Raw genomic sequence first — 19,420 nt, 5'->3', positions numbered from 1 at the left:
TAATGTAACACCCCTGTGGACTGTTTGTTGTGGTTTCTTCCTCTTGTGTTGGTTTAGCCCGTCTAATTATTAGTTAATCACCTCATTGTGCTCACCTGTCTGTCCCTCGTTAACTGCCCTATATCTGGTCCTGTCTCTTGTGTTCTAGTTTGTCGGTTATTGTGAATGTTACCCCGAGTGTGTGTCGGTCTCTGCCTTGTTGTCGCTAAATTAAATATCCTTCTTTTGAATCCTTGTCGTCGTCATCCCGCCTGCCTCCACACAACTGGACCGTGACAGTAACCCACTCCATTTCACGCTCAGTGTTTTTTTTCTTTTTTAATAAGTACTGTGTACATTTGCAGACAGCCAAGGCTTTAAGCATGTAAAATGACTTCAGAGCCCTCAACACTGCAAACTATGCAGCCTTCAAGTTTTATGAATTCAGCTAAGAGGTCAGTTTGTGATATTTACATCTGCTATTGGTCAAATGTCTCTTCGCTATTAGGGATGTAAAGATTCACTCAACTCACGATTCAATTCACGAATTTGATTTCACATTTCTTTTTTTTTTTTTTTACAAAATTATATTTAAGAAATTAAATGGGTCCTTTTATTATTGCTTGGGGAAAATAATGTACGTTTCTTTGTGAAAGTCATGATCCAAACAAAGATGCTGCATACATGCAACATGAGCCGTTTTTAATCTAAATTACATTGTATAATTTCTAAATTTGAAGCAAAAACAGAATGGTTTGACTTCAGTTTTGTGAAACCGTACATACAAAATATCTGCATGAAACAGAAACAGCAGACGAGCTGAATGAGACGCAGATTCACTCTCTGCCAGTAGGTGGCGCTTAAAGCATTTCCTTGGTTTCCACTGTAAACAAAGCAGCGCTGCACTTATGAACTTTAATATACATTATACAGAGGCAAAAAGAAAGAAAAAAATACCATCGAAAGACAGTAAGTTCCCCTCAGACATACATTCATATAAACTCCTACCCCTAATTGAATCGCGATTTGTTTAGCATCTCAACCGATTTGAATCGTGACATATTCAAATCGATTTTCAACCGGCTCGCGATTAATCGTTACATCCCTATTCGCTATACATATTCACAGGTCAGATTCATTAAACTTGAAATTTGATTCACATGCATATGAATGGATGTGAATAGACCACAAAGTCTGCTGTGACCAAAGCTTCACTTACATGATGTGTAAAGTATGGAAACATTCCACTTGTTTACAACAAACGATACAATTATAAATAAAAATGCCCTCCAAATAATAAGCATAACTCTGCAGTTTCCCAAACGATTTTGCTATATTGCTAGTTTCGGATTTGATACCTGACTGAATATTTAAGAGAAATTAGATTCAACACACACACACACAAGTTTATATTTGTGGATTACGGGAACTCTCCATAGACGTAATGGTTTTTATACTGTACAAACTGTATTTTCTATCCCTCATAAACCATGTTCACATTGTAATACTTATGTTATTATACATATTTGTGTTCTCATAAACCATATAAACCTGTAAAGACACACACACGCATGCAATATTTCCTAATTGTGTAAGGTAGAATGTAGAAAGTGCAGTCAAAGGTCTGCATATCACCATTTTATAATGGTGGTTTTACCTTTCGGGGTGCCGATGCCATAACCTTTGCTGTCGACGATGCCGCCAACTTGCGTGAGATTGCAGTTTTTGCGTGTCACATACTCAATGGTCGTTGACTCCATTAGAAGAGCATAGTCTGACTTTAACACTCTCTGGATCCCATCTTCAATGGACTTGACGAACGACGTGCTCTGCCTGCTACTCATGAAAGCCCACATCTTCTCAAATGTAGACACTCTTGATTTCTGAAGAAGAGAAACATATTTTTTTTTGTTTTTAATCTAAAGCAGCAACTGTTCGTATTATTTGGAAATCACTCTGTTTGTTGGTGGTCAGTACAATATATATACATATATATATACAGTGGGGAAAAAAAGTATTTAGTCAATATATATATATATATATACATACAATGGAGAATTAAACGGTAAAACTAAAGGGGGATCAATAGCAACCCAGACTCATTGGGGAAAAATAAAAATAAAAATCAGCAAAATTATATAGCATTGCTTCTAAACCCTTACTAAACCCTACCCTAAACCTAACCAATATTGTCAACAAAAAACAAACATCAGATAAAAACACATTTGCTCAATAAATTGTGCCATTATAGCTTGTTTCAAAACATATTTGAGCTCTTTTATCAATTAAAAACATGAGTATCATGCATCACAAGTACAATGCTGTACTAGGTGAGTTGCCGAGCTAGTTTACTAAACTGGAAAAGCCATACACAAAGTATATTATACTGTATTGCATTATATTATATTATATTATATTATTTGTGTGAAAAGGACTTGCCACTAGTGCTCATTTCAGTTGGAAACTGTAGTAAATGGTATGCAAATATTTATGTTTTTGGAGTTCTGCAGAAGTGTAGTAAAAGGGACATGCTTCCAGTGATCTTATGTTGATCAGTAGGGTGGTGTGGCATAGTTGTCAAAGATTCATGTTGATTTTGCACAAGCTGAGATTTGTGAGCTACCAACTTCATGCCCTTGATTAAGACACTTAACTGAAACTGAACTGGACTAACTGGATTGAAATTTTAATAAATGTACTATGCGTTGCTTTGGATAAATGTGTCTGTTAAATGTTAACTGATCAAGCAGAAACAATTTTCTTTGTCCTTATTTTGTGCAAAATAAGCAACACTTGCCAAACTAGAGCTGCATGCTAATTTTTATCCATGTATACCATTGCATACTTTTGTCATTTCATATGAATCTATGGATACATGTTTATCCTCAAATGGTTTTAACAGAAATATCAGCCTCCCTGCATAACATGCATCTTTTCACAGTAGTGTTGTGACCATGTTTTGCCATCTTCCAACAGAAAATCATACTGTTACAAGCATAGCATACAGTAGAAAATGTACTAAAAGTTCCAACATACTGTACATGCACAACATCGTCAAACACCTCAAAATAAGGCATTTTCCTCCTTCCAAGTCTTGCCTCCATTACAGTGACACTCTCCAGCTTCACACTACAGTGTGCTGGTGTTGCCACTGTTCTCTTAACCTTGAGCACCTGCTATTGTTCCTCCCCCTTCAAATGCTATTTTCCCTGGTGTCTCTCAATATAATTGAAAGTGGCTGGGAATTGGCTTCAATGTTGGACTGCACAAGAATGAATAAGCAACTGGAGTGATACAGCTGACACTTCCTAGATTAAACAGTCACTGTGTATGCTGGATTATTGACACTATAATGCTGCCCTCACCACAGCTGTGCTTGTTTTACTGTAAGTAACGTGGCTGACTCAAAATTAACATAATATCTACTGATTACTTTGCAGTATATACTGCCAATTATATTTTTGAATTTATTATGTGAAGCAGTATAGGTGGGTTGTTGTATGTATCATGTCATTTGGTAAATTAAATATCATTAATAATTAAAAGCATTTGCTGAAGCAACCATGCCATTTTAGCTTGCTGCTATGAGTTGTTGAGCTCTTTTATCATGACTCGTGTTTAACAGACTCGTACCCGAGCGCTACATCGCAAATGCAACACAGTACTGGGTGGGCTACCGAGCAAGTTTCCTACATCAGAAAATCCATACATATGGAGCTGGTTAAATTTATATGTTTACAAATTAAGTACTATGGTCATTCTTTATCAATAATTTGCCCCTGTAATCATAATTTGTGTGAAAAACGCGTTCAGGTCATTTTGTCCTACAAAAAAAAATCACATACTATGAACAATACACTATATCTGCAGAAATGTCTCCAGGTTACGCATGTAACCATGGCGCCCCGAAGGGAACGAGATGCTGCGTCGAAACGCTACGGGAACGAGAATGCCCATGCCAGACTTGCAAATCCCTGCCTAGTGTGGAAGAGCACAACTAAGGCGGGAGAAAAGGGAGCCAGGAATGGCTAAAGTAGGCGGGGCCTGCCGTCCCGAAGGCCAACTTCTGGAGGAGTGAGCCTTGACCCCCGAAGGAGAGGGGAGATCAGAGGGCTCAAGGCTATGGAATAGCATCCTGATCCACCACTTAGCATAAGCTTCTCTGGCTGGAGGCCTCGGCCTCAGCGCACCGCAGAGGAAACGTGTAAGAAGAGGGTGTCTTCCCACCGAATGGCCACAGAGAGGGGCGTGGTAGGCAGCAATGGCCGCCACGAAGACCTCTAGGGTGGAGTGGGTCAACCCTGTGGATAAACAGGCCTGCAGGAACTCCAGAACTGTACCAAACGGGCAGTTAGCTGGGTCGAGCTGGCAGTCGCCGCAACCAAGAAGTACAGTTTCCTCATAGAGGGAGCTCTGGATGGAGGATGGTCTCAACAAGCTTGGTTGAGAGACCGGAAGCTATGAGTTGTGCCTCCTCAGAGGCCACACCCACAGCTTCCACCTCTCCGGGTGGGGGCACGTCTTCCGCCTGTGAGAGGAGATCTCTCCTGACAGGAATCTCCCATGGAGCGCCGTCGAGGAGAGAAATCAGGTCCGAGAACCATACTCGGCCCGGCCAGAATGGGGCCACTGTTTTTTCTTTGCAGTCGACTGACCTTGTTCCAGTGCACTCTCTCCAGAACTCCCTGGAGCAGAACAATCAGGGGAAAGGTGTACAGACGAAGCCTCGGCCACGTCTGTACCATGGCATCCAGCCCCAGTGGAGCTGGATGAGTCAGAGAGAGAACCAGAGGGGACCGTGCAATATCATCTGAGTCGCAAACAAGTCCACCTGAGCCTGGCCAAAGACTCTCCAAGTCTGCTTCACCCCTCGGGGTGAGGCATCTATTCTCTGGGCCTCGGCCCCTGCCTCGACAGGATGCCTGCCCCCACATATATAAAAAGACCACTGCTGTGTTGTCGGTGCGCACCAACACATAGCGATCTCTTAGGCCTGGGAGGAAGTGTTTCAAAGCTAGAAACACGGCCAGCATCCCCAGTCAACTTAGGCGCCACGTGAGATGGTGGCCGCTCCACCGGTGAAAGATGCATCCGTCGCTAGCATATGCGGTGACCAAGAGCTCCCAGCACCAGGCTCTGAGATAAGAACCAAGGTTTCCTTCACATGTCTAAGGCACGAAGGCACCGCAGCGTGACCTTGAGCATGCGAAGCGGGTTTCCCCTCGGGGAGAACCCCTTGGTCTTAAGCCACCACTGTAGGGGTCTCATGTACAGCAGGCCAAAAGTAACCACGTTGGATGCGGCTGCCATCAGACCCAGCAGTCTGGAACTGCTTGACAGTGAGTGACCGGCCTTCTCTCACTCTCGCAACGAGGATCGACTCGATCCGAGGAGGAGACATATGTGCCTACATCATGGTCGAATCCCACACCAAGCCCAGATAAGTTGTTCTCTGTACTGGAGAAAGCACACTTTTCTTGGCGTTAAGTTTTAACCCCAGCTCTTTCTTGTGAGCAAGAATGACATCCACTCTGATTGAGCTAAAATCAACCAATCGTCGATGTGGTTGAGTCGTGAAAGTGTGGGGTGAGAGTGCAAGGCCAAAGGAAGAACTCGGTATTGGTAAGCTTTTGCCCCCAAAAGCAAACCTCAGGAACTTCCTGTGATGAGGAAGGATGGAGACATGTGCATCTTTTAGATTGATCGTGCCAAACCAGACTTGATCTGAGACCCGACTTGTTTGAGTGCGAGCGTTCTGAACTTCAGTCGCCTGACTGAGCAGTTCAAATGCAGTTCAGATCTAAAATAGGACGCCACCCTCCATCCTTCCTCGGAACGGCGAATTACCGACTGTAGAACTATGTTATGTGAGGAGGGACCACCTCGATGTCCTCCTTCCTCAAAAGAGTAACTACTTCTATTCCATGACCAGAGCCTGCTCGGGACCCATCATAGTGGGAATGATCCCGTTTAAACTGAGGCGGAGGAGAACTGGATTCTATAGCCTCACTTTACAGTGTGCAGGACCCACCGAGACACGTTAGTCTACTAAGGGAATCAGTCTCTCGAGACTGACCTCTGGTGTAATCAGAGCGGCTAGCTCGGTGCCCTGAAGCGGCGAACCGGCAGGGGACGGCCCTACTAGCTCCTCTAGAGACCTCCGTGGACCTACGTTTCTGGGCGGTAACTGAGAGAAGCACTCGCCGGAGACTGCTGCTCCCTGGAACTGCAGGGTTGGCAGACTGATCTCCTGAGGGCACTGAGGAGAGACGGGCACCGTGTAATGCAGTGTGCACCGCTCTTCCCCAAAGGGGCCTGCCCTCCGAGGTCCTGAGCCATAGCATCAGAACCCTCATAGCTGAAATCTTCTCTAAAAATGATGGTCTTCAGACCCGCGTCATCTGCTAGGAAGACTCGACTGATAGAACCAGAGCCTGTTCAGGGCAGGACCCAGGGAGGCACGCTTGGCAGGGGCTCCCACACCGCCAGGTGGCATACTAATGGAACCAGTCTTACGAGACTGGCCTCTGGTGTAATCAGAGCGGCTAGCTCGGTGCCCTGAAGCGGCGAACCGACAGGGGACGGACGTACTAGCTGCTCTAGAGACCTCAGTGTAGGTCACGAGCCTCTTAGCACCGCTACGTTTCCGGGCGGTAACTGACAGAAGTGCTCGCCGGAGACTGCTGTGCCCTGGAACACCGGCAGGGTTGGCAGACCGATCTCCTGAGGGCACTGAGGAGAGACGGGCACCGTGTAATGCGGTGTACACCGCTCTTCACCAGAGGGAGCTGGCCCTCAGAAGTCCTATAGGCCTTAGGCGTCAGGATGTTTTAGACGGAGACTATCCAGCGAGAATGACGGTCCGCAGAACTGCCTTCCGCTAGAAGCCTTCGGCCTGGGAGCGCCACTGTGACTCTAGACTTTGCAGAGTACGAGAAGTGACGCCCCCCAATGAGGAGCTGGAACACGGTAGGTTGGGACTGCTCCCGCCCAGCAGCCCCTGCTGACCGCCTCAACCTCCTCAGAGGAAGAGAGGTAAACACGTGCTCTTACTCTAGATTTTTTTTTTTGAAATTTTAAGAGCCCCTGTATATCTAACTTCTCATAGTCAGACAAATACTTAATTTTATTCCTCGGAATCAAATGCAATCAAACAACCAGACGAGTAAACACGGTCTGGTGTGATAAGATTAATTTCAAAAATTGAAAATTATATAGCCTACTTCTCAAAGTCAGATAAATACTTAATTTAATTCCTCAGAATTAAACGCAGCTAAACAACCAGACGAGTAAACATGGTCTGGTGTGATAGGCTTCATATCAAAAATTGAAAAAATGATATATCTAACTTCTCATAGTCAGATAAATATCTCATTTAATTCCTCAGAATTAAATGCAGCCAAACAACCAAACGAGTAAACATGGTCTGGTGTGGTAAGATTCACATAAAAAACTGAAACTGATGTAATACACGCGTTGCCTCAGCAGCGCGCGAGCCACTTGGTCACTCAAACAATATCAATCTCCTCAGAGAAAATAGCCGCAGCAGCGAGCTCTCACTCAGAGGGGGAAGAAACCGCAGCGCGGGCTTCCGAACCTTGAGAGAGAGAGCGCTGGATCTACGGAGTGCAGGCGGAGAAAGGGCGAGCCATCGCCAACCCATCCGCTAGATCCACATGCGATCCCCGCGATCTGAATCACCACTGTGCCTCAGCAATAGCGGGACCGAACAGCGAGTTCGCAAGCATGGACACACTCCTCGGAGCGTGCCCGGCAGGAGCGGAGCATTCAGCGGGGAGAAGCACAATCAGCCCCTTATTTCCGAGAGCTGACTGCGCAAGCTCCGCTCCCCAGTAAATGCTGCTCATAATAGTATAGACATAATTCTTGTGTCCACAGTAAAGCTGCTCATTATAATAATAGGCATAAAATGCTTGTGTAACTGATGCTTGTGCAACTGGCGAGCTCATCGACGCCCTCATCAACCTCCTCGGAGGAAGACAAGCGGAGCGTCGAACCCTCTCACCGGGGGGAAAGAACCGCAGCACGGGCTTCTGAACCACGAGAGCGGGCGCTGGATCTGGTAGGTGAGGAAGAAGATAGGGACTCCCTCGAGAGCTGACTCTGCGTGTTTTGCTCCCAAGCAGACAACACACAAACTGTGTGTATCCCCACCCGAAATGTAGCGTGGGCAGGGAAGAACACGCAGCCTGAGATGCTGCTCTCGCCGTATGTTTGTCTACACCCGTATTGTAAAATAAAGAGTGATAATGGACAGACAACACCAAATAAGACTGACACACACAGAGCGCTTGCTGAATGACAGAAAAGCTGATGCCGATTTCACCGGACGGGCTTTTATGCTTCCTGGTCGCTACGTCACCCCGCCCGTGACGTCTCGCCCATCCATTGGACTGATTACACGTGATTCAGAGCGTGGTCACGCTGGAGGTGTTCCCGTAGCGTTTCGACGCATCTCGAATTCCTGAAGGGGAACTGTAGTATGCTATTCTGAACATTGAGTCTCCTTATAAAGAAATATATTTTGATTAAGATGTGGAACCAATTTTGTGTGTGTGTGTGTGTGTATCTCTGTCTTAGGATAATGAAACTTTAACATCACGATTAGCACTCAGTTTAAATGGCATTTCATGGTTTTTTAAAGGAGGTCACATTAGAAACCATAGCTAATCATGGATAATTGTTGGCTTAGTTCCATGAAACATTTAAAATGACCCAAGAAAATGAACAAGTGTGAGTGCTCTTTGATTACTCTTGATAAAATGTTAAATTAACATTTGAGGTTCCAGGTCTGCTCGCTGTAATACCACATCTGAATTTCAGAAAACAAGCAGAACTGAAGGTGTTTAGGCAGTGACAGCTTGATATTTTAATTGCAAACATCTGATATTGTAATCTTAATTTCTAATGCTGCTATCATATACTTCAGGAGTGAAAAAGGATGCATGATCAAAGTAATATGCACATTAAATGTCAAAGCCATATGCAATCATATTCATTATATACATACGGTCGCCGTGATTTTGCCATGTAAGACGTGTTCCTGGATCAACATCTTTTGTTGATCCTGGATCAACATAACTGTCCAAAAATATAGACTTAACCCAATCCCTACCCATAATTTATTCCTAAAACAGTGTGAAATGATAGCTGATTAACAAGGGTGTAGAAGCACCTAATCCTGATTGTAAGCCTAAAACAGATATTTCCTGAAAAGTTGTCCCTCAATTCTGATTGGTTGATAGGAATGTTGATCCAGGAACATGTTGTACTTGGTGAAATCACGGTCACCATATACATACACTGTTTCTTTTTTGTAAACTAAAAAAAGAACTGATAGAAATTTAAGAATTGTGATCTGAAGCAAAACAACTACGCTAATGTATATTTTGGAACATGGTTATTTATGGAAAATAAAATCAGCAAAAGCAGCCTATATTTTGAAAGAATGTATGAATATGCAATTACTGGTTTAAAGACACCTCGATTTTCTGTCATTCGGAAACCTGGTATACTTTTTTCTCTGCTCGGCACTACAGCATCTAAGAGCGAAAACTCAAAGCCGTGAAAAAGTAAAACCCTGCAGGCAAAAGTTGAAACTTTGGAATAAAAAAAAAACATTATGAAGGAACACTTCAAACATGGAAGAGAAGTGAGAGCACAGGTGAATATGCTTTTACAGTGGGAATTAAGATCTAACTGGAAAAGCTTAAGAAATTCGTTTGTGGAAGTGTATTGATTTTTTTTTCTCTCTGCACAGCTCAAGAATAGAAAAGTTGCTCCTTTTTTGAAAAGTTAGCTGAAGCTGTCTTTCAAAAATCTTCTGTTAACATTCTGCGGTTGTTCTCAACACTAGTGCCATGTGTCAAGCTTCAAGAAATAAATAACATGTCAAATATATCACAAACAGTGAACATAACCTTAGTGAACTGCCATTGTGATTTGTCAAAGTTATACAGTTCCAAAAAATCAAGCTCATTTCAGAGGCTCGTACCTTAAAGAAGGACATGGTTGCTCCATCTTTGACTACGCCGTACTCTATTTTGGTCTGTTTGGCCAGGTCATCGGCTGAGTCCACGGGCGAATCCATCCTCTCTACAGTGAGGAAAGCGGCCAGATTCGCTGTGTAGGAGGAGATGATGATGAGGGTGAAGAACCACCAGATTCCTCCGATGATTCGAGTAGAGAGAGCTTTAGGCATCAGTTCTGAACCTGAACAGAAATTAAATGCATCAACTCATTACATAAGAATACATCATTTTAGTTTAAAATTTACATTTATTTAAGAAAAGAAAAGGAAAGTGTATAAGATTGTTGCTTGTCAGTGGTCCTGTGACATGCATTTTTTTAAGTACATATATTCCATATAGTTTAAGTACATTCTGTATATAAAAAAAAAAGTCTGTATGAATTATTTACACACACACACACAGTGATTTGTAATATATTACATATGATTTGTATATACTTAAAAAACAACGTTGTGAAAGTAAATACATTTTACATCGCTACAAAACATTTATATTTCAAAAAAATATTAATTTGAAATATTCCTTGAGCAACAAATCAGCATATTAGAATGATTTCTGAAGGATCACGTGACTGGAGTGATGATGCTGAAAATCCAGCTGTACATCACAAATCCATTACACAGACAAAATATTCAAACAGAAAACAACATTGTTTATTATTTTTTAGAAAATATCACTGTATTTTGATCAAACAAATGCAGCCTTGTTGAGCATAAGAGACTTCTTTCGAAAACATTAAACAATCTTAAAGACTTCAAATTTTGAAAAGGTAGAGAGCATTCATTTAATTAAAAATGCATTAATGAACACACTATATAAATAAAATATTTAGCAACATATAGTGTGTGTGTGTGACTTTTGATCAATTTTAAAACCACATGCAGCTCATCTCATATACACAAAGAGTCAAACCAAACAAGCAGAGATGATGGATAAAACCGAGAGTTCCTTCAGGATGGGAGCCAGTGAACAGTGCAATGAAAAGTTAGAAAACTGCAAAACCCTGACTGTCTTTCACACACACACACACGCATGCATGCACTCATGCACACACGCACACTTTTACCTTCACCTTCATTCAATTCTGGATTGGCTATTTTTCTATAAAAATATTTTTACCACAACATTCAGAATCGGCTTTTGTGAGAGAGGGTCTTTGGTTTGTGGTCTTGCTGTTTTGGATGTCCCTTTATCACGTTCCAGTGTGCAAGCTATTAAGGAAATGCTGATGTCATGACAAACAACCAGCTGACAGATTTTCCAGCATAACGCTGAAGCTAAACATCTGCTTATCGCTGTGTAAAAGTAGGGAAGGCAAAACTGCTAAACTGTGGCCGTCTGTGGGTTATTCTCTATGGGTTTGCTTCACAGTGATATTAATTATGATGACCTGCTTTTCCCTGTCCTGCTATTTCTTTCACAAGCTCTGAAACACATCAGCCTGGGCCGAAGTTAAAGCATTTCCCAATGAGAATGATTACCTGCACTTAACATTCCCACCTTCTTCTCGTAAAGAAGAAAGTCACAGTGCGGCTCAGCGCCAGAGGCTAGTATTCAATATTCAGCCTGCTACCCTTTTCACTATCAGTGTGTAAAGATATGTTTCAAATTAGGGAAACTGAGCAAATTGATAAAGCACAGCATTCACCAAATTAACATTTTTTGCAGTTAGTTGATGGTAAACAGAAATGAGCCTGCCGAAAGAAACCAGCCTAAGATGGTTTGCTGGTTTAAGCTTGTTTAGTTGATCAGCTGTCACCATCTCTAAAACCAGCCGGCCACCTTACGTTTTTTATTATTATTTAGTTTTTTTTCAAAAGCGATTTGCAAAACCGGACCATTTTTCATGTAATAATCTGCAGCTTGCAGAATGAAACATCGGTTTTTGTTGAGCGGGCCATGTCTAACCTGAACAATTAGTTTAAAATTTACATTTATTTAAGAAAAGAAAAGGAAAGTGTATAAGATTGTTGCTTGTCAGTGGTCCTGTGACATGCATTTTTTTAAGTACATATATTCCATATAGTTTAAGTACATTCTGTATATAAAAAAAAAAGTCTGTATGAATTATTTACACACACACACACAGTGATTTGTAATATATTACATATGATTTGTATATACTTAAAAAACAACGTTGTGAAAGTAAATACATTTTACATCGCTACAAAACATTTATATTTCAAAAAAATATTAATTTGAAATATTCCTTGAGCAACAAATCAGCATATTAGAATGATTTCTGAAGGATCACGTGACTGGAGTGATGATGCTGAAAATCCAGCTGTACATCACAAATCCATTACACAGACAAAATATTCAAACAGAAAACAACATTGTTTATTATTTTTTAGAAAATATCACTGTATTTTGATCAAACAAATGCAGCCTTGTTGAGCATAAGAGACTTCTTTCGAAAACATTAAACAATCTTAAAGACTTCAAATTTTGAAAAGGTAGAGAGCATTCATTTAATTAAAAATGCATTAATGAACACACTATATAAATAAAATATTTAGCAACATATAGTGTGTGTGTGTGACTTTTGATCAATTTTAAAACCACATGCAGCTCATCTCATATACACAAAGAGTCAAACCAAACAAGCAGAGATGATGGATAAAACCGAGAGTTCCTTCAGGATGGGAGCCAGTGAACAGTGCAATGAAAAGTTAGAAAACTGCAAAACCCTGACTGTCTTTCACACACACACACACACGCACGCACGCACTCATGCACACACGCACACTTTTACCTTCACCTTCATTCAATTCTGGATTGGCTATTTTTCTATAAAAATATTTTTACCACAACATTCAGAATCGGCTTTTGTGAGAGAGGGTCTTTGGTTTGTGGTCTTGCTGTTTTGGATGTCCCTTTATCACGTTCCAGTGTGCAAGCTATTAAGGAAATGCTGATGTCATGACAAACAACCAGCTGACAGATTTTCCAGCATAACGCTGAAGCTAAACATCTGCTTATCGCTGTGTAAAAGTAGGGAAGGCAAAACTGCTAAACTGTGGCCGTCTGTGGGTTATTCTCTATGGGTTTGCTTCACAGTGATATTAATTATGATGACCTGCTTTTCCCTGTCCTGCTATTTCTTTCACAAGCTCTGAAACACATCAGCCTGGGCCGAAGTTAAAGCATTTCCCAATGAGAATGATTACCTGCACTTAACATTCCCACCTTCTTCTCGTAAAGAAGAAAGTCACAGTGCGGCTCAGCGCCAGAGGCTAGTATTCAATATTCAGCCTGCTACCCTTTTCACTATCAGTGTGTAAAGATATGTTTCAAATTAGGGAAACTGAGCAAATTGATAAAGCACAGCATTCACCAAATTAACATTTTTTGCAGTTAGTTGATGGTAAACAGAAATGAGCCTGCCGAAAGAAACCAGCCTAAGATGGTTTGCTGGTTTAAGCTTGTTTAGTTGATCAGCTGTCACCATCTCTAAAACCAGCCGGCCACCTTACGTTTTTTATTATTATTTAGTTTTTTTTCAAAAGCGATTTGCAAAACCGGACCATTTTTCATGTAATAATTTGCAGCTTGCAGAATGAAACATCGGTTGACAGATTTTCCAGCATAACGCTGAAGCTAAACATCTGCTTATCGCTGTGTAAAAGTAGGGAAGGCAAAACTGCTAAACTGTGGCCGTCTGTGGGTTATTCTCTATGGGTTTGCTTCACAGTGATATTAATTATGATGACCTGCTTTTCCCTGTCCTGCTATTTCTTTCACAAGCTCTGAAACACATCAGCCTGGGCCGAAGTTAAAGCATTTCCCAATGAGAATGATTACCTGCACTTAACATTCCCACCTTCTTCTCGTAAAGAAGAAAGTCACAGTGCGGCTCAGCGCCAGAGGCTAGTATTCAATATTCAGCCTGCTACCCTTTTCACTATCAGTGTGTAAAGATATGTTTCAAATTAGGGAAACTGAGCAAATTGATAAAGCACAGCATTCACCAAATTAACATTTTTTGCAGTTAGTTGATGGTAAACAGAAATGAGCCTGCCGAAAGAAACCAGCCTAAGATGGTTTGCTGGTTTAAGCTTGTTTAGTTGATCAGCTGTCACCATCTCTAAAACCAGCCGGCCACCTTACGTTTTTTATTATTATTTAGTTTTTTTTCAAAAGCGATTTGCAAAACCGGACCATTTTTCATGTAATAATCTGCAGCTTGCAGAATGAAACATCGGTTTTTGTTGAGCGGGCCATGTCTAACCTGAACAATTTTTGGACAGAGATGAAAAATGAGCTTTTATGATTTTATCAGTTCAGCTGCACTGCTGTGTGCTAGCATGAAGGAGCTTCCTGTCTGGCAGGACATGTTTGAAAAATGACAATGCATTAAAGAATTAAGACAACAACTTCCTGGTATTTTCTGACAAGTGAAAACATTTATTTTTTATTCATGCCATTTGTTTAGTGTCTGGTTTTATCCGTTCTCATTTATTTATTTTTTTTATCAGTAGTTCCTGTTGTCTTGCTCTAGCTGCAATAATACTGGATTTACTTCCTGGATTATCATTTCCGGACAATACCACAGGTATTACTCTAAATGTGTGTCGCATTAAGCTATCAACTAAAATTTCTTAGGAGAAACAAAAATGACAAAATAGACAACTGGCACACCAGATAGACCAGAAAACCACCTCAGGCTGGTTTAAACCCCCCCCCCCCCCCAGTACTTTAATCTCAGTGGTGTCCAAAAGAAACCTCGTATGACTAACTAACTAACTAACTAAATAAATAAATAAATATGCACTGTTTTTCTGACAGATGAAATAACTTATATCAATTGCTTGCTGAATAATTTTCTTGTACCTGCTGTCTTACTCTAGCTGCAATACCAATGAATTTCATTTTTTACACAAATAAAGTCTTATCTAACACCATCTATAACTAGCTGATGCTTCCACAGTACTTAAACTTTAAATTGCTGCTGAACCGTAAATCATTATGAATCATTCATGCACCTGGAGTAAGTGAACAGACTAACAAAACAAACACAACACACAACTTTTAAAGTCAAGTAAGAAGGTCTAACTCCATCTAACCAATTCATGAACTGCATGGCTGCTAGTTTCAGTAGACTGTTTCAAATTGACAGGTATCGCATGCATATCAGTGGAGATTTTGTGCGTACTGAAATGTGTGGCAGATTTGCGCTCCCCACGAGCAAAGGTTCACCATGGGCACAGGAAGAGTCTTTTCTATTTGTCTCCTTACATGAGGTAAAACATTTCATTACTCTGATCTGCTTTATTATGCCGTTTGGTTTTGAGGGTATCATTTGCTAATGTGTGCCTGTGAGGGGTGTGGAATCAGCTTCAACCCCTTTAATAGCTTTAAATAGCTTCCTCCCTCTAATTCTGTGAGGTGGCGCCTCAGCACAGAGAAAATATTTAAAATGGTATTAGAGGAAATAATATTTGAGATAGAGAGAGTGTCATTTACTTTGGTGCTGAGTTAAGATAAAAGAAATCGCTTCTTCTTCAAACCACCACAACTAAAATACTGGAATCAAATAATTTTGGTTCTGTTAATGATTGTTGAAAGTTTGCATTTTCAATGCATATCGAACAGCGTCCTGAAATACTTCAACTAAGTTTTTTTCTTCACTATTTAGCGGTGGGGTTGCTACTGAATCTATAGAGCCGCTGCAAGGCGATGCAAGAGTTTTAAATGAGTTGTGAACCTGCAGTCTTAAAGGTGCAGCAAGTGTTTTCTGAGAAATGCTGTTGAGAGTAGATCGGAACGAGCACCAAACACACTTCTAGCCAATCACCAGTAAGGGGCGTGTCCACTCGTGATGGGGTAGTTGCCTGTGTTGCATAGCTATCAAGAAAAGGGTGTAATCCTTTTGGGTAGGGGCTTGTTTGTTTTGGTGATTTTAAATTGGCGTTTCTTAGAAATCACTTATACTCCACCTTTAACTGAACATAATGAGAAAGAAAACTGAACTCCACAACAAAAATAAAAAACAAAAAAATAAATCTTTGCATTGCCTTGTCTTCATGTTTGCAAGCAACAACAAAAGTGCAAGCAGTGTAGTCCAATTCATGAATACATATACTGAAGAAGAAGAAGAAGAAGAAGAAGTGTAGAAACAATTTTCATTCAGAAATTGATAGTTAATTCACAATTAAATATAAACAAGTTACACACTGAATTAAACTTGAAATTTTGAAGTAGAAAGAGAAACAGTATTTTCTTGTAAAATGTACTCCAATTAAATGCAACTTGAAACCTACATAATAATCTATTTGCATCTTTAAAAAATATCTAAAATCTAATTCATACCATTTTAAAATGGTAAAAAATGCATCCTGAGTAACTGATCAAATATTTGTCATGGAACACATTTGTTGGATTATTACAGTTTTAACGTTTATGTTTCCTTTAATTTATTTTCAAGACCTGAGGTGAATTATCCATTAATATTCATAATTATTCCAGTCACGCAAAATGATATTCAAACTCACATTAGACCCTTTCAACATTAAATAAAGCCCATAAGTACCTGAGTTCATCATTGTCATGGATTTGATGTTATTGTTACAGACGCATTGTCACAGAAATAGAAACCCTTTCTAAAATAGAATCTGCTTGTCGCTTGTCACGTATCTCCTTCTCAGCTGGCTAGGACAAAAACTCTGATTAACATGGAAAAGATACCTTTTCCCACATCATGGCACAGCATCGCATCTGGTTAGCACATGGTGCAACGATTCACTCACTCACTGATTCGGTCAAAGCGATACTTCATGTATTTCTTCATGCCCAACACAAAATGATCTGAGGTGTTACTATATTATATATTAACATCAGGAATGTTTGAAATTAGCAAATTTTGCACAGAACTCATAACCGGCAGGTTTCAATTTGGTTAAAAATGCTGTGGGACATGATGTAAGTCATGCTAACATGTGTTGCGACAGCAAGGCAGCTGTAGTGTTCCAAGTCCAGACATCTGCTTTTGCTGGAGTAGACTGCTGGTCAACTGTCTACGAGAAGTGGGTCTTGCCCAGTTTGACTGCTCTTTTCTGTCTCCTCCCCTGACAGTAATTGCCTACTCTCATCTACATTCGAAGCAAAGTCACTGGCAACTCAAACAAGCCTATTAATTTTTGTTTGTGATCTCCTTGTGTCACTCTGAAGCTGTATGCCAGCTATGGTGCATGAATGAAACACTGCATTGAGACAAGCAATAAAGAAGAACAACGTATAGAGGGCGGGACATCTGGCCAAACGGAGATGAGATGAACAACAGAGATGCCCCACTGTGCATTTGCTACGATAGAGACAGTCTTCTGTCGACTTTCATCCCAACCTCAAACTCACAATCGTGAAGGTCTCTGATGGCAGCTGAGTGTCAGGAAACAAACGCTGCTGTTATCCCTCTAACCTGACAGTGTGTATGACAGATGTTTGACACCCCTCATCTTCGCCTCACTGACAAGCAAGATGACTACTTCCTCCTCCTGTCAGAAAAGTCTGAACCCAACATGGTTTTGACAGGTAAAGGGTGGAAGACAGTCATAACGCGCTGTTGTCAGTTTCTTTGGCTTGTTTGCCGTCTTTGGAAAGTGCGTTGAGTTTGCAGTAGAAGCACTGTACCTTGCTGCATGAGGGAGCCCACGCCAAACCAGAAGCTGTTGAGGAGGGTGAAGTTGTTTTCTACCACATCGGAGCCTGGGTTACACGGATGGGCATCATACCACTCGTACGGGCTGAACCTGTAGCAAAAATAAGAGAGAGTTCTCAAACTCGACCTCTACATTTAAAGATGAAGTGCTTTGCACTACCAACCACACCAAACAGAACTGCAAAAATAATGGTTTTACAAATGTGGAAAGTTCCACATCTAGGGACCATAATATCATAGAGGGCTCTTCTGACTCATACTAGAACTACTCAGAACATCCAAAAAATCACTGAGCGGCACCCTAGTAACTGCACTGCACTGTGCTAATAGGAGCTCAGAACACTTTAGCAACCATACACATCAACCAAACATTGTGCAAAAACCATTTACTGGTACATTTTCTGAAAATGTAGAAATATTCTCCTGTGAAGAAGAGTACATATTACAGAAAAAAAAAAGTTTGTTGTTTTCGGCACTTAAGTGCATGCTATTTACAATTAAATTATTATTATTTTTTTTTTTAGTAGGATTTAAGTACATATTTCTATGTAATATCATAATCCCTTCTATTGTCTTTGAAATATGGTTGAAGTGATAAACTAAAATATACTTAATAGTAAAATGTACTTAATAATGCAGTTTTTATTGAAGCTTGCATGCCATTTATTTAAATATATTTGTAATTAAACATTTGTAATGAGCTGCAATTTAGTACAATTAAAATATAAATAACACACTAGTTAAAATTATAATCAAGTACTTCACATGTGCTTTAGTCGGTTAGTCAAAGTAAATGTACTTCATTACAGCTTGACAAAAGATTATTAAAACATGATTTAAAACCTTTTAAGGAATATCTTTTAATTTGACATTGCAAAGTGCACTTTTTAAAAGTATGTAAATGAACAATCATGAAAGTGTACTTTCTTTAAGTACATAAAGTGTTTTATTTAGGTTATATTATCAGCTGTACATTTCTTTTTTTAAATAAACTTCTTACATTTGAAGTACACTATAAGGGTACAGTCAGTACAATTAAGCGCACTGCTTTTTCACAATGGTAGTCATTAATGCATGTTATAAAAGTTTCATATTGTGAGATTTGCACACTCTTATGTAACAAGCACAACGTGACTTCTTACTTCTAATCATGAACTCTCCGTATTAGAAAAGCACTTTACGTTAGACTAGACTTTACAATCGTGCCAAAGGTGTTTATAACCCTGGGGAAATGGATTACAGATTGGCCACTTCAGGGTATTTTGTTGAAATCAAGGCAAGTAACTGTGACGAGAGTGCAACTCTTGGCTCTTTTCAACAGCTTGTTAAACTATAACGCAATTAACTCTGGACACTCCCAGCAACTGCAGATGTCTGTAAATTCCCTTATAACACCTGTCCTTTAATATCTACAGTACAAGGAACGTCTCAAAGCATCTGCTTCAAAAGATGAGAGACACAGGTATTGCCAAGGGACTTGTTAACAGAGCACAAGCACCGTAGCTGGAAACTCGCAGAAGACACATTGTAGGATTACATTTTTTTATGTACATGTTTTTACTCACTGCCTGGTTAAAAATTAATTCATTAATAAATATGTCTTTATGTAAAAGGTGACATGCATATATAAATATATATACACTCTAAAAAATGCTGGGTTGTTTCAACCCAATGTTGGGTCAAATATGGACTAACCCAACTGTTGGGTTAAAAAGCTAATTTAAAAATGTAA

The 19,420-nt window shown here is 40.3% G+C and overlaps 1 protein-coding gene across 1 annotated transcript in view; it reads right to left on the bottom strand.

Moving 5' to 3' along the window:
* The window catches only part of LOC107557597 (glutamate receptor ionotropic, kainate 3-like), a 76,374-nt gene that overhangs the window by 5,938 nt on the left and 51,016 nt on the right, over nucleotides 1-19,420 (bottom strand). Inside the window, exons 14-16 of the mRNA XM_016241076.1 lie at nucleotides 17,661-17,779; nucleotides 9,995-10,212; nucleotides 1,637-1,862 (exon numbers count right to left, since the gene is read on the bottom strand). Coding sequence (XP_016096562.1) covers nucleotides 1,637-1,862; nucleotides 9,995-10,212; nucleotides 17,661-17,779 — 563 coding nt within the window. The remainder of the gene's footprint in view (nucleotides 1-1,636; nucleotides 1,863-9,994; nucleotides 10,213-17,660; nucleotides 17,780-19,420) is intronic.

This window comes from Sinocyclocheilus grahami, unplaced genomic scaffold, assembly GCF_001515645.1.
Source record: "Sinocyclocheilus grahami isolate Dianchi unplaced genomic scaffold, SAMN03320097.WGS_v1.1 scaffold610.1, whole genome shotgun sequence".
Lineage (NCBI taxonomy): Eukaryota > Metazoa > Chordata > Actinopteri > Cypriniformes > Cyprinidae > Sinocyclocheilus > Sinocyclocheilus grahami.
This window is presented reverse-complemented; position numbering and strand designations above follow the sequence as displayed.